Consider the following 12,307-nt stretch of genomic DNA (forward strand, 5'->3'; position numbering starts at 1 on the left):
ACATAGTTGCACACACTTTTTTTAAAATCAAAAATGAGATAATATAAAATCTTAAAATTCCTTGTCAAGCACAAGATTAATATTTAAAATGTAAATTCCAGTTCCTTGGACGTTTTCCTGTCAGTGCAACATCACCACCACTTTCTAGCAACACAGTTTTCCATAACTTTGCCATAATAATAACGAATATCAACAAAACCGTTGATCTGCACTTTGCTTGGCACTCGTGTGGGAGGTGCTGGGCGTGATGGCGAGCAGACTCTGCATGGAGATAGGGATCTGTTGTTTTGTCGGCTGAATTGTAGCAGAGGGAGAGACAGGCAGCGGACGGGTTGTCTCCCTTTCTTTAAAACTCTCCAGCGTAACAAACAGGCTTTCCTTTTCTGAACAGAAAGTCTGTACATCAGCAGAGAGCAGGAGAGAGGGGATGAAGTATGTACAGACAGCAGGCTGCAGGGAGGACAATCTGTTGATGTTGACAGAATAGTTGGACGGGATGTGATGAACTTTGTTTTGGGTTTAATGTATCTCAAAAAAATATTGTGTTGAATATTAATGACCCATACGCAAAAAAAAATTGGTGTTTTCTTTATATCAGCAGACCACGGCCTGCACTGTCAACAGGAGAGAAGCTGTAACTGCTAGTGCCCATTAAATCCAGCGCTGAACTTTGATCCTCAGTCATTTTCTACAGCAGTCGCGTGTTATTGAATGTTTTGTTATTTTAGCATTGCCCAGTCGAAATCTACTAAACAACAAAAATATTACTTCACACACATTTTGAAGACAATGCACATATCATCAGAGGAACTTTACTAATAAACACAAAGGACACATTTCATTGTTCAAAACATGTATTGTAAAATTCAGCATTCCCTGCTGATAAAAAGTTAAATATTCATAGGATGTTACATCTATCTCAAGTAACTGATAATACCCATATAAATATATAAATAAAACAAACCAATGATTAAGTAAAAAACAAATAGTGGTTTCACAGTAAGTTCCGCTATTTGTTGCAGCTTGACAGAGCATGTGAACGCAACTGACTTTTGATATGATTGACTGACTGACTGAATAAATTTATTTCTTTATACAGCAGCTTTTTTTTTTTTTTTAAGGAATATACAAATTAAGTGTAACAAGTTGTAGATGCAGGATGAAAAACAGAATTTCAACTAAAGAAAGAGTGAGTATCATCTGAAACTCTGAAACCGAGCTGCTGTTTCTGACAGTATAATTTTGCAGAATGCATTCACTGCATTTTTCTTTAAGTTGTCTTAAAAGGCACTTAAGAAACTGGTCTCAGTATAGTAACTAATCCTAGTCCCAGGCCTGAAGACAGTTACTCCTGCTTTCACTGGTCTGTTCTTAGAGAAGCCCTGTAGATATTAATGTTTTGTTGGTCATCACGGCGCACAAGCTCCACGCTAAATCTGCTTGGTAGACACTCCTCATAGAAACCCGGGGTCCCATGCTCTTTTCGCATCTTGGATGAGAGATATACCACAGCACCATTCTTGCACAAATGAGTAAGCGTCTCCACCAGCAGTGGATAAGTCTCTGGGAGGTAAATTATATCTGCACAAAGCACCAGATCCCAGTCAGTCGGGAAGTTTTTGTGGTCCTCACCCCAGGACAGAGGGAGGACAGTGGGAGGAGGAGAAGGCCAACCACTGGACGGCATGTTAGCTGAGACGTTGGCCTGAAGCTGTGGGAGAGCCAGAGGGAGGTCTGTGAGGGTCACAGCTGCACCTGAAAGGGTATGAAGATTTCTGTTATTGATGAAACACTCAAGTGAAGGTTGCAGGAAGATAAAGACATGTTATACACATGGCGAGAAAATACATACACCATATGTATTTATACAGTTCCGGTACTGTAAACTTGGAAAAAAAAAATCTGTTCTGGCAATGCTAAATGACTGATGAGGTAAATGTGCAACACACCACAGACATGTAAGGAGCCAGTTTGCAGTGAGTCTGATGGAGGCAGCAATGAGCTCAGGACTGAGTCATAAACAGCTGCAACTGTGTAGGAACATGTCCACTGAGACAAACCCACAGAAAGATGAAAAAACAATCTCCCATTTGCACATACAGCCAGTCGGGGAAGTTTCGGGAGGATCGTATAATGTCACTTTGAATAATGAACATGGATGTAGTAGCAGAAACAACCAACATACCGAGGCGTGCTGCCAAAATACCGACCACACCGGTCCCCGCTCCCAGCTCTATGATGCGCTTTCCCCTCAGCTCCACAGACTGCTCCTCGAAGTAACGACACAAGTGTAACGCCTGCACGCGCGCGCGCACACACACACACACACGCACACACACACACACACACACACACACACACACACACACACACACACACACACACTATCGTTATACACAACTCAAACTTAGTGATGATATTTCTATAGTTATAAAAAAAGCACGTGACTAATATACTCTTACAGCCTCCCAGACCGGAGCGGCCACGCCGAGGTTGGCACCGAACACCTGTCTTATCTTCAGCTCTTCACCGAACAGATGGTACTGGTTTTCAAGAGAAAATGTTTCGGCAAACAGACAGTCGTCCACGGGAAATGGGTCGTCTTCATCCCCGGCACAAGACATGGTTGGTGGTGAATAAAATAAAATAAAATCAATTATCGCATGCACTCGATAAAGCCTGTTAAGTTCACGTCGGCTGGTCGTCTTCCAGGTCAGGCAACATGAGAGCCAACTACTGTCTCACTAAGGAAAACAGCTTTTAGTTGTTCAAGGGATGTAAAAAGTCGTCGTGACGTGGGAAGAAAAAGGGAATTGTTAATTTGCCTTTTATTCTGATTTTTGAGATACATTTTTCCCAGTGTTGTTACTGGGCGTTATCTGTTTAACTCTGGCTATAAGTTTAGCCAACCCAGTTAGGTATTTAGCTGCGTTTGTTTCGTCGTTTTAGTTTCAGCCTGCACTGTGTAAACAGAGAAAGGGAGCTATTAATTACACTCCCTTACTTCACCGTGAACTAGAATAATATTTAGTTATCTGTATGTCTGTAGTGAAAAGATAGGGTTGCGCAAGGCTTTTACTTTGAAAAGTAGCATGACGACACTTAGTTTCCGGGTTACAGAGCCTGTCAAATACACTCAAATGGTCCCATTTCCCTAAGGAACACTGTCCTCAACAGTGTATTACTATAGTCTTAACTACTGACTTACTGAATGAGTTTTAAATAATTTACATATGGAGGGAGTAGTATAATACGCTGATTACATTACATTCACCTCTGTACACATCATCACATATTTCTGATGTTATTTGGGGAAAAAAACTACATACAATCCAATTGATCATCAAATTAATATTAACCTGAGGTTCACCATATCATTACTAGGTGGCTTCTGCAGCCTTTAAATTAGTGATGATCTGAGTAAGGCCCATTAGTTTCCCCAAGGCTAAGGTGATGTTTTTAAATTGCACTTTTTAAACTAAACCCAGACGAAAACAAGCAGATGCTCACCTTTTAGAAATAGCCTTCAGATGTCTGCGTGTTGGCTTTAATAAATGGTTATCACCATCTTCCATTATCAAAGTACTTGATAAAATGTCTAGTCCATTAAGTGACTTAGAGCTGATGAACTTACAGCTGAAAGATAGGTAAGTCTAATATTATATATGTCTCCATATGTGTGATGAGTTTGATGGGGAAGACCAGTTGTATCAATGCTGCAATTCAAAACACAAAACACCATCATGTTCCAGGTTTATTAAAAAAAAGTTGCTGTCTCCTCACCCGTTTTGTTTGGAAAAACAAAACTTAAGTGGATTACCACTAGGACATGACCATTTTTCACACACAACATCACATCAATGACAAAGATAGATGATTTAACAGGTGTGTAAAGTGTAGCGTACAGATATGTTGTATAAAGCTCTTCATTATTTCAGTTTATCAGTCTTTATAGAACACAAGAACATGTAGAGAATTTCCAACACAGCCAACTAAAATGTAATTTGTCCAACGTGAAAAGAACAAAACAAAAACAACCTCATAACGCCGTCTTCATACATTTGCTTGTGTTGGACTACATCACAGTTTCCTTAGCGGGGTGGACAATAACTGTTGGGTTCAGACTTCAGATACACTTTACTCAATATACAGTAATTCTGCCTGAAACAGAACACCTCTGAACCATTTGATTATTTGAAGTTATTAAAAAATAAATAATTCTTCTCATCACACAGATGACAGTAGTATTACATCCATAACACCCCCCCCCCCCCCCCTCCCCTCCCTCAGGCCTCAATATGTGCAAACTGCAAGAGTTTTAAGAAGGTAGCACTTAATGCAAGGACCATGGAAAACAAAACAATCAAGTGTTTTAAAAACGAGCATCTAACGCTAAGTACAGCAGATGTGACACTGGTATGATCTTATGAACTTATGGGATGAATTGGAGGATGCTCATGGCTGTCTTCACCCTCCTCAGGCCAACAGTGGAGTAAAAAGGACCTCAGTATTATTATTAAATTAGGGTGAAAAGGGATACAAAAAACTGGTGGTCCTTAAACCGAAGGAATATTTTTGGTACTGAATGGATGAATCATATCTGCCCTTATATATAAAGGTAGGGGAAAATACTGAGCCAGTACATACATGTAATGTTGAGATGAAAATGATTTTTCTCTTTCACAAACATTCGTTCTTGTCACATCTCATTCACGGAAACAAAATGTTTGCAATGATATTGAACAGAAATGATGCATCTTCACACAACAAATGTCACAACTCGTGCTTAGAGTTCAAGCAGAGAACACTCTGCCGTAGCAATTTAACATCGGCAGTCCATTTTTATACACCAAAGTTTTTTTCTTTTTTTTCTTTTTTGTTAAGACAGATATGTCAACATGGTTGGGTTTGACATACCTCCGTCAAAGAGTCTTGAAGTGATTTGGATGCAAGTCACTTGATAAAATAGCCACGGCTCAAACAGACTGTAGATTGTTTCTTTCATTAAAATGGACCATAAAATATCTCCACATAGCCCAAAGTGCACCCGCAAAGAAACATGGAATTCTTCTTGTCGTTTCCTGGTGGGTATGAAAGGCATTCAGCTTTGTTTTGAGTAGAACCAAGACCAAGTCCAAGTCCACACAGATGCACAACAAATGCCCACACAGAAAACAAAAGCCAGAGGAATGCATGACTAAAACTTTGTTCCAAAAAGAATAATAATTAGAACAATCACTATGACAAACAGGATCAAAATGACCAGCATCTTTCTGTTTTTCTTCTGATACTGTTCCGCCTGCAAAGAAAATGGAAAAAAAATAAAAGTCAAAAACCTTCAGTTGCTTTCAGTTTCATGTAAGGATTTCTGTATTTAACCACAAAGGTTTGTAGATATGGTAAATTTTCCCCTTTGGTTGTTTCATTATTACATTACATCTAAAATTACCCATTAAATACGGTATATCCAGACTGCACAGTACATTTGTGACAAAAAATGTTAAACTAGCCAAGGCATGAGCATTTTGTGTTTACCTTTTGTAACTGTTTCAATCCATCTTCTGTTTTAACACAAGCCTGCTCTACATTGAAGTCAATTCGGTCAAGAACAGTGCCCTTAAAGAGAAATGGGGGATGTTATTAGTGCAGGATATTTTCTTTTGATTATTTTAGTTGTAGATTATTTATTTTAGACACTATTGTGTATTAGCTGTTCAGTGTGACATTGTAAAGTACCTTCCTTAAAGTTTGATTTGCTTTGACTTGAAGGTCAATTCATCTTTAAGTGTTAAGCCATTCATCGTTACTTAAATAATTATGATTCTCACTTTGTTAATGAAAAAATACCAAATATGAAATGAAATATCTAAATATGCTGGATGTTACATTTCAGAAGTCATTTGGACATCTCACCGACAAAAACACACTGAATGGACCATTATTTAATACTGTGTCATTGTTGCTTCAAATACCTGTTCAACCACCATTCCAGCTAAGTCCCGGAAAATCTCATTCAGATCTGAGATGGACTGCACTATTTGTCGGATCTCCCGCTCTCGTTCTTCAACCATAACTGTGTTCTGCTCCACCAGCATCAGCTGGTCATCTGTGAACCCCTGAAAGAAAAAATAATGAAAGAACAACATTAGGTGATTTTAGAGTAGAATTAATATTCTAAATGCAACCGTACATGTAGTTAGCCTGACCATTATATTTACAAAAATAAAGATTCATATTTTTGCTTTCATTTCCTGTGTTTTAGTGGGAATAGTAAAAAGTGACAAAAACCAACGTGAAAGATAAACACAAATGCTAAATTCTAATTGTCTCACTGTGTCCAGATAGTGAATGAATGTTTGTGTCTTTCTGATCTTGTGTGTACTCATGAATATAATAATAATAATAATAATAATAATAATAATAAGTGATGGCTCTGCTTTTATTGTACTGTGCACACAGGGCACAAATGAAAAAAGCCATAAAAGCCACACACCTTGTCATATAGTGCTAAATCTTCATCCTCCTCCATTAAAGGTCCCGAGTCAAAAAAGTGCTTTGATCTCTCCTCACGATTCTTCATACCTGGTAGACAAAACAAGTACACTGTGCTTAGATGGCATTGAAGCAACATGAAGATGAAAGTGATATGACATGAGATAAAACCCTGACAATAGTCAAAATATGTGAGTAGAGACAGTAAGGTATGAAGATTTAGGAAGAACAAGACCAGCTTCAGTGTAGTTCTTACGTTTAAGGTAGCTGGACTGTGTGTGCCTGAAATTGATGGATAGGTCCTGCAGACTCTGTGCCAGAGATGACACCACGTTTCTCAACAGTCTCTCCTCCTGCTCGGTGCAGTGACCACAACGAGACTGCAAACCTGTCACAGCTCGCTGGCATCGGTGAAACATCTGAAGTAAACACAAAACTTGTGAGCAAGTAGAAATGAGCAAAGTTTCATTTCAAACTCTTTAACATAAAATATTGTCAGAAGTCACTCATTAAAACAATAGAGGACAAAAGAACAATTATACATCAAGTAGGAACATCTGCCAATTTCGAATGATTGAAATGTGCTGGGAAATTTGCATTATCTCAATTACTAAACTGTAATATGAATATACCTGTGTGATCTCCTGTGTAGTGATTTCTATGGCATGTTCCTCTTCACTACTGTCGTCCAGTGTGGGGCGATTCATATGTTTGTCATGAAGTAAGGCCAGTTCCTTCATCTTCTGCCGAACCCGTGTGATTTCATACTGGATCTGAAAGGCAATGATTTATAGTTCACAACCCAGTAAAGACTATTTTGTACACAAACTACTGGAGGAATAACTGGTTTGATCTGAAGACTCCTACCGGCTAAATATATTTATTTACTCATGTCTGATTTCTTTTCTAAAATATTATAATAGTTTATAAAGCACAAAGATGCAGATCTACATATATCTAATTTCCAATTTCAAATTGTACCTCATCAACTCCGTCTATCCATTTGGGGGGCAGTTTCTTGGTGACTCCAATGGCAGCTTCAGGGTCCAGACTGAGTCCTGACACCAGGGCCATTCGATCATCAGCCAACTTAAAAGTGCAAACAAATAATCTTATTAAAACATATTATGTAATAATCCAACACAATGACGATGGTGCACCATTTTACGAGTCTAAATTCTACCATGAAGGGAAACAGCAGTACCTCATCAAGCTCCTAATGTGATTGGCAGAAAGCAGAGTGGTCCCATCCATTACACAACAAGGAAAAGGAGAAAAAGACAGAAGTAACAGAAGGTGAGCCCAGGAAAACCAGCAGTGGATAACAGAAAGGCGTGTTTGCATCCTCTCCTACCAACAATTGAATTATTTTGAGATAAGAATAGTAAATAGTGGAGATGCATAAAGTCTGGCTGTTTAAATTAATTCTAGCCATTTTCACTTCATCTGTTTGTCCTGAGGTTTTTACTACGAACAAAACTGTAAAACAGTGTGAATTCAGATTTAAATCATAAATGATCCCTACACTACTGACATCATCATTCCAATTTAAAAAAAAAGAAAAAAAATCAACAAATGTAAGAAAGAGTAAGAATAAAGACAGCAGAAACTGTTGAGCTTCGAGATCATCTGAGTGTAAGTAACAAAAAGGAAAGCACATTTTAAAGAAAATTTAAAATGAGCAAGAAGTTAATATGTAATAGAAAATTCTAAGGTCATGTAGCTGATTGGTCACTAAGACCTTAGAGATGTGACTTGATTTGGATAATTATGTCCCCCATGTGTGTCTTGTTTTGTCTGGCAAAGTCCCCTGCTGCCCCCTGGCAAAGTCAGTTATTTTAAACCTGAGTATACAGCAGTGTCATTTAGCTGAATGTACATCTTCTGATGGAAAATAAAGTACCTTTAGTTGAGTCATTGCCTTGTAATCTTTTTAACTGCACTACTGTAAAATCAAATTAAATAGACAACAAAGTGACTTAGCAAAAAACACCTGTGTTAAATATTTTTTAAGTTTTTTCACTTTGATTGCTTGACTGTGGTTGACTGCTCTAAAAATACAGTAATAATTTGTTTCCATGTCAGACACAGATTTGCTTTTCTCTGTGACAGTGGTGGAGTTTGCAGAGACATTTAAATGAACAGTGTAATACTACATAAATGGATGAAGCCTAATATAAAGGACAACAGGACCAAACGTACACTGAACACTACAAGACACAAGATATTAGACTATACACTTCATTAACTATATAAACTTTTGACATCCACTTATTTCATTTGAGCTACATAACACACAATGTGGTTGGAATCGTGTTCAAATGTCCAGTAAGGACACGAGGGAATGGCGGCTCTATTTCAGGATCTGTAGAAATTTCCTTCCTTATTCTTTTTATTCCAATTTATTTTTTAGAAGGGCACTGGCAGCTAATAACCAACTAAGCAACATGATGGATAACTATTGGGAAAAAAACTACTCTATAATGTGGTAATACAAACTATCAATGGCGAAATAAACAAAGAGCTAAAGCAGTTAACTTATGTGGAATGATGATGTACACAGAGCCGAAGTCAAAGACCAGGATCCAACAGGTGTATCATCTCATGATCCAAGGGAGTCAAACTACCCAAAGCCAAATTTCTGGGCTGATCCAAGATAAGTGTTGTTGTTGTGAGGGAAAAATGCAGCGGACAAACTGAGTAATGATTGAGTAACATTTTTTCTCTTTTCTCTCTCTCAGTGGGAGAATAGACAGAGAGTGTGTGAATCAGGCCACAAAATCACTACCAGCGTCTCTTACTCTGAGCCTACTTGCTAATGTGCCTGGTGGTCCTGGGTTAAATCCCAGCACAGCACTCTGTCATACACAGCATTAACAGACATGTCCGTACAGGAACCTCATCAATCTAAAGATCTCTGCTCTGTAGATTTGGATGTGCTAATTTGTTGTGTCATTGAAACAATCAGCTTTCTAAGCCATCAGCAACAGCAGAGAAAACCAAGTTTATTGGAGGAAAAAAAATCAGGCTTAGGAAAAGTCATAGCTGAAATTCAGTGGCATATTTTGGGAAATGCTGTACTGAAACCTTGCCACCTCAAATGATGGGATACAGTCATGTTTGTTGGCTGGCAGGAATTAATCTAGCTCAGCCGGCAGGTAACTGCTGAAAATGTTCACAGCTGAGTGTGAATGGTCACACACACCTGCTTGCTGGCCAACTGTAGTGCAAACATTTCTGGTGGAAAGCTATAAAAGCAATCAAAAAGGAGCCTGAAAAGAACTGTGTTGGGCTAACTTGTGTTTGATAGTTTCTCATAATTGATCTAAAATGGCATTTTAGTTAACACCAGGGAAGTAGATAATGACAGGAATAAATGTGAATAATATGTAGAGTACAGTGACACATTTCTGCCCCAGAGAAATTTGAGAGTGAGGGGAAATGAAGGCTGTTCTTGATAACAGATTACATTAAGTGTGAAAAAAACTGATGAGGAGCCTTCTTGTTTTTCTACATGGCATCATTAGAGATTAGCCCAACACAAAGATTATTAGTATTTCTGAATGACAAGCAGTTGTTTTCAGGAGTCTAATTCAACCTTTTTCCATTGTCCTTTCCTTGACATCTGTCACACATTTATATACTTCGAGAAGCTAACCAGCCACATTCTAGTGAAGGGTTGGGCAGTATAACAATATGTGCCATAAGACAAACTGTTAGACATGAGAGATTTTCCCATACTATTTATGGTGAAGTGTCTCTTAATGTCTCTGCATGTATTGGGCAGAGCTTCCTGGAGTGTTTGAAAGCGGGAGATGGGCCACCTCACCTGAAACAAAGACTCCTTCTGCTAACATCTAGAATAATCTTTCATCAAATAAAAGAAAATGACTTAAGGTAAAAAAAGAAGTGCTATTTCACATCAAATGTCTTAATATAACAAGTGTGACTATTGTTTAGGTCTTCATCTGCCAACTAGAATAATGACAAAGTCATCTGTACCATGATCTGGGTCATTTTACCACCTCAGTTTAAGAATATCCAGGGAGAAAGCCTGTTTAACCGATGCGCTGCAAGTCAATAAGCAGGACTGAAAATGGAAATACTGGATTTATACACTGTATGTTTCTGGCATCAATGTAATGAAGCACTGTGATTTTTCAGGCATCCAATTGTCCAAAACCAATCCTGTCAACTAATCGTTTCCATGAATAATTTCAACACATGTTCCAGAACATTTACTAAATAACCATAAATACCAATATCACAATATACTATTGCATATATTGTGATAGAATATCTATAACTAACCACTTCTATCCTAGTGGAACAATGAAATACAAGTCACAGCCACGATTTGATCTAGACTACATCAAAACATGATGGAGTTTTTTAGTAGTGAGGAGCATTATGTGAACATAAAAAACATGCTTTAACATTCACAAAACCCCACCCAATATACACTGACCTCTCTATTATATATTATAATTTATATCATATATGTATAATATGAAAATATGGCTGCACACTCCTCCTTCTCCATCACCTCCGTCAGTCTTGAGGTGACATGACGGGGCACACAAACTCTACCAGTGGTGAAACCTTCCCTAAGAATAACTAGCAGCTACTGGCACACAGCTGCACCTAGCTAACAGGTCACAGTGACTGGCTACATGCAAACACACACAGTAAAATGTCAAAACGATGCAGACCACTCACCGCAGCATTGCTACGTGTACTCAGACGGGGGTCGTATGTACTCACTTGCTCAGCCAATATCTGCCGGTTTTGGATTGCATTGTTCCGCATTAACAAGAAGGCATCGGTCAGACGCCTAGTGGCCATGACTGCCTTGCTTGATATCTAAGTTAACTCTGGACAAAGTGCGGATCAGGAGATGATTTATTAAATTTGGTCAACAGCCGCTGAGCCGCTGCTAACGCACTGCTAGCTTTAGCTTTAGCTTTGCTTGCGATAAATGATGAGGAAAACTCACGATACAGCGCCTATAGTGGACGGCAAACGACCTTAAGCATATTGATCTGCTAAGCACCTCTAATACTTAAGTTAAAAATAAGAAACATGGCCGCGAGTTTCTCCTTAAAGTTTGGATTTAACGTCAGATTGGTAAATTTTAGTCCGCTTTAGGCAGCTGCGGAAGAAGGAAAACGTAAACACCTGCGTCAACCGTTTCTTCTTCTATTCATTAACTGCGGCTGTCATCTGTAACTGAGGCGCATTACCACCACCTACTGCCAGCGAAGAGACAGTGACCTGTTTTCTTTAATAACATACAATAACCGCCAATAGGGTGCTGTGATTGTTTTATAAAATCGATTTTACAAGTTCAATCTTGTAATTGGAAACAGTAGTTTGACTAAACAGTTCCACTTACTAGCTTTTCCAGCGCTTTAAATAGTTTAAACTGTTTTCCTCTGCAGATGGAGTTTGCTCAGCTGTCATAGACATCTGTTTTAGAGCTGCTATGATTAGTCAATTGATCTTTCATCACAAACAAGAAACTAGTAAATCATAATTTGTTGCCTTTCTTTGTCATATCTGATTATACATTTAATATTTTTGCATTTTAGACCTGATTAAATCATCTTGGTCTTTGGGAAATCGTAGCAGGCACCTTTCAACTTTTTGGCCATGCTGGGCCTCAGTCTACCTTATGTTTATTTCCCACTTCTAGCCTATTTTGGTTTTGTGAGTAAAATGTCTTGATTAGGTGAAAAGCCAAATTTACTGTCACTCGTAAAATGGTGGAGAGCCAATTCATGATTTCATATTTAGCATTTTATTCGTTCACATA

The 12,307-nt window shown here is 38.4% G+C and overlaps 2 protein-coding genes across 4 annotated transcripts; both read right to left on the reverse strand.

The window, feature by feature from the left end:
- Positions 1-697: 697 nt before the first annotated feature.
- On the reverse strand, positions 698-2,860 carry LOC111667862 (EEF1A lysine methyltransferase 3). The gene is made up of 3 exons (XM_023423713.2): positions 2,463-2,860; positions 2,186-2,297; positions 698-1,755 (listed from the first exon to the last, which is right to left on the reverse strand). The coding sequence occupies exons 1-3, from the start codon at positions 2,622-2,624 to the stop codon at positions 1,358-1,360; spliced, it is 672 nt and encodes a 223-aa protein (XP_023279481.1). The 5' UTR covers positions 2,625-2,860; the 3' UTR covers positions 698-1,357.
- Positions 2,861-3,741: 881 nt separating this feature from the next.
- Positions 3,742-11,676, reverse strand: stx16 (syntaxin 16). Of its 3 annotated transcripts, none has more exons than XM_023423718.2 (8): positions 11,257-11,676; positions 7,474-7,581; positions 7,125-7,265; positions 6,749-6,911; positions 6,494-6,582; positions 5,973-6,116; positions 5,536-5,616; positions 3,742-5,299 (listed from the first exon to the last, which is right to left on the reverse strand). In XM_023423718.2, the coding sequence occupies exons 1-8, from the start codon at positions 11,335-11,337 to the stop codon at positions 5,198-5,200; spliced, it is 909 nt and encodes a 302-aa protein (XP_023279486.1). In that variant the 5' UTR covers positions 11,338-11,676; the 3' UTR covers positions 3,742-5,197. The 3 variants fall into 3 exon arrangements, with proteins under 3 accessions (XP_023279486.1, XP_023279484.1, XP_087034727.1); XM_023423716.2 differs by having other exon boundaries at positions 11,212-11,676; XM_087178601.1 differs by lacking the exon at positions 11,257-11,676 and adding an exon at positions 7,697-11,191.
- Between the last annotated feature and the right edge of the window lie 631 nt (positions 11,677-12,307).

This window comes from Seriola lalandi, unplaced genomic scaffold (assembly GCF_002814215.2).
Source record: "Seriola lalandi dorsalis isolate HSWRI2012SDOR001 ecotype SW California unplaced genomic scaffold, Sedor1 jcf7180002054692, whole genome shotgun sequence".
Lineage (NCBI taxonomy): Eukaryota > Metazoa > Chordata > Actinopteri > Carangiformes > Carangidae > Seriola > Seriola lalandi.

What these genes read in the sequence shown, in the direction of transcription:
- LOC111667862 (XM_023423713.2), bottom strand. Translation starts at nt 2,624, where the DNA reads ATGTCTTGTGCCGGGGATGAAGACGACCCATTTCCCGTGGACGACTGT. An exon ending in CCGCTCCGGTCTGGGAGGCT is followed by an intron (nt 2,298 to 2,462) that starts GTAAGAGTATAT and finishes GCGCGCGTGCAG; the next exon opens with GCGTTACACTTGTGTCGTTA. An exon ending in TATTTTGGCAGCACGCCTCG is followed by an intron (nt 1,756 to 2,185) that starts GTATGTTGGTTG and finishes ATACCCTTTCAG; the next exon opens with GTGCAGCTGTGACCCTCACA.
- stx16 (XM_023423716.2), bottom strand. Translation starts at nt 11,337, where the DNA reads ATGGCCACTAGGCGTCTGACCGATGCCTTCTTGTTAATGCGGAACAAT. An exon ending in ACAGTCCAGCTACCTTAAAC is followed by an intron (nt 6,583 to 6,748) that starts GTAAGAACTACA and finishes TTTGTCTACCAG; the next exon opens with GTATGAAGAATCGTGAGGAG. An exon ending in CTGGAATGGTGGTTGAACAG is followed by an intron (nt 5,617 to 5,972) that starts GTATTTGAAGCA and finishes TTTCTCTTTAAG; the next exon opens with GGCACTGTTCTTGACCGAAT.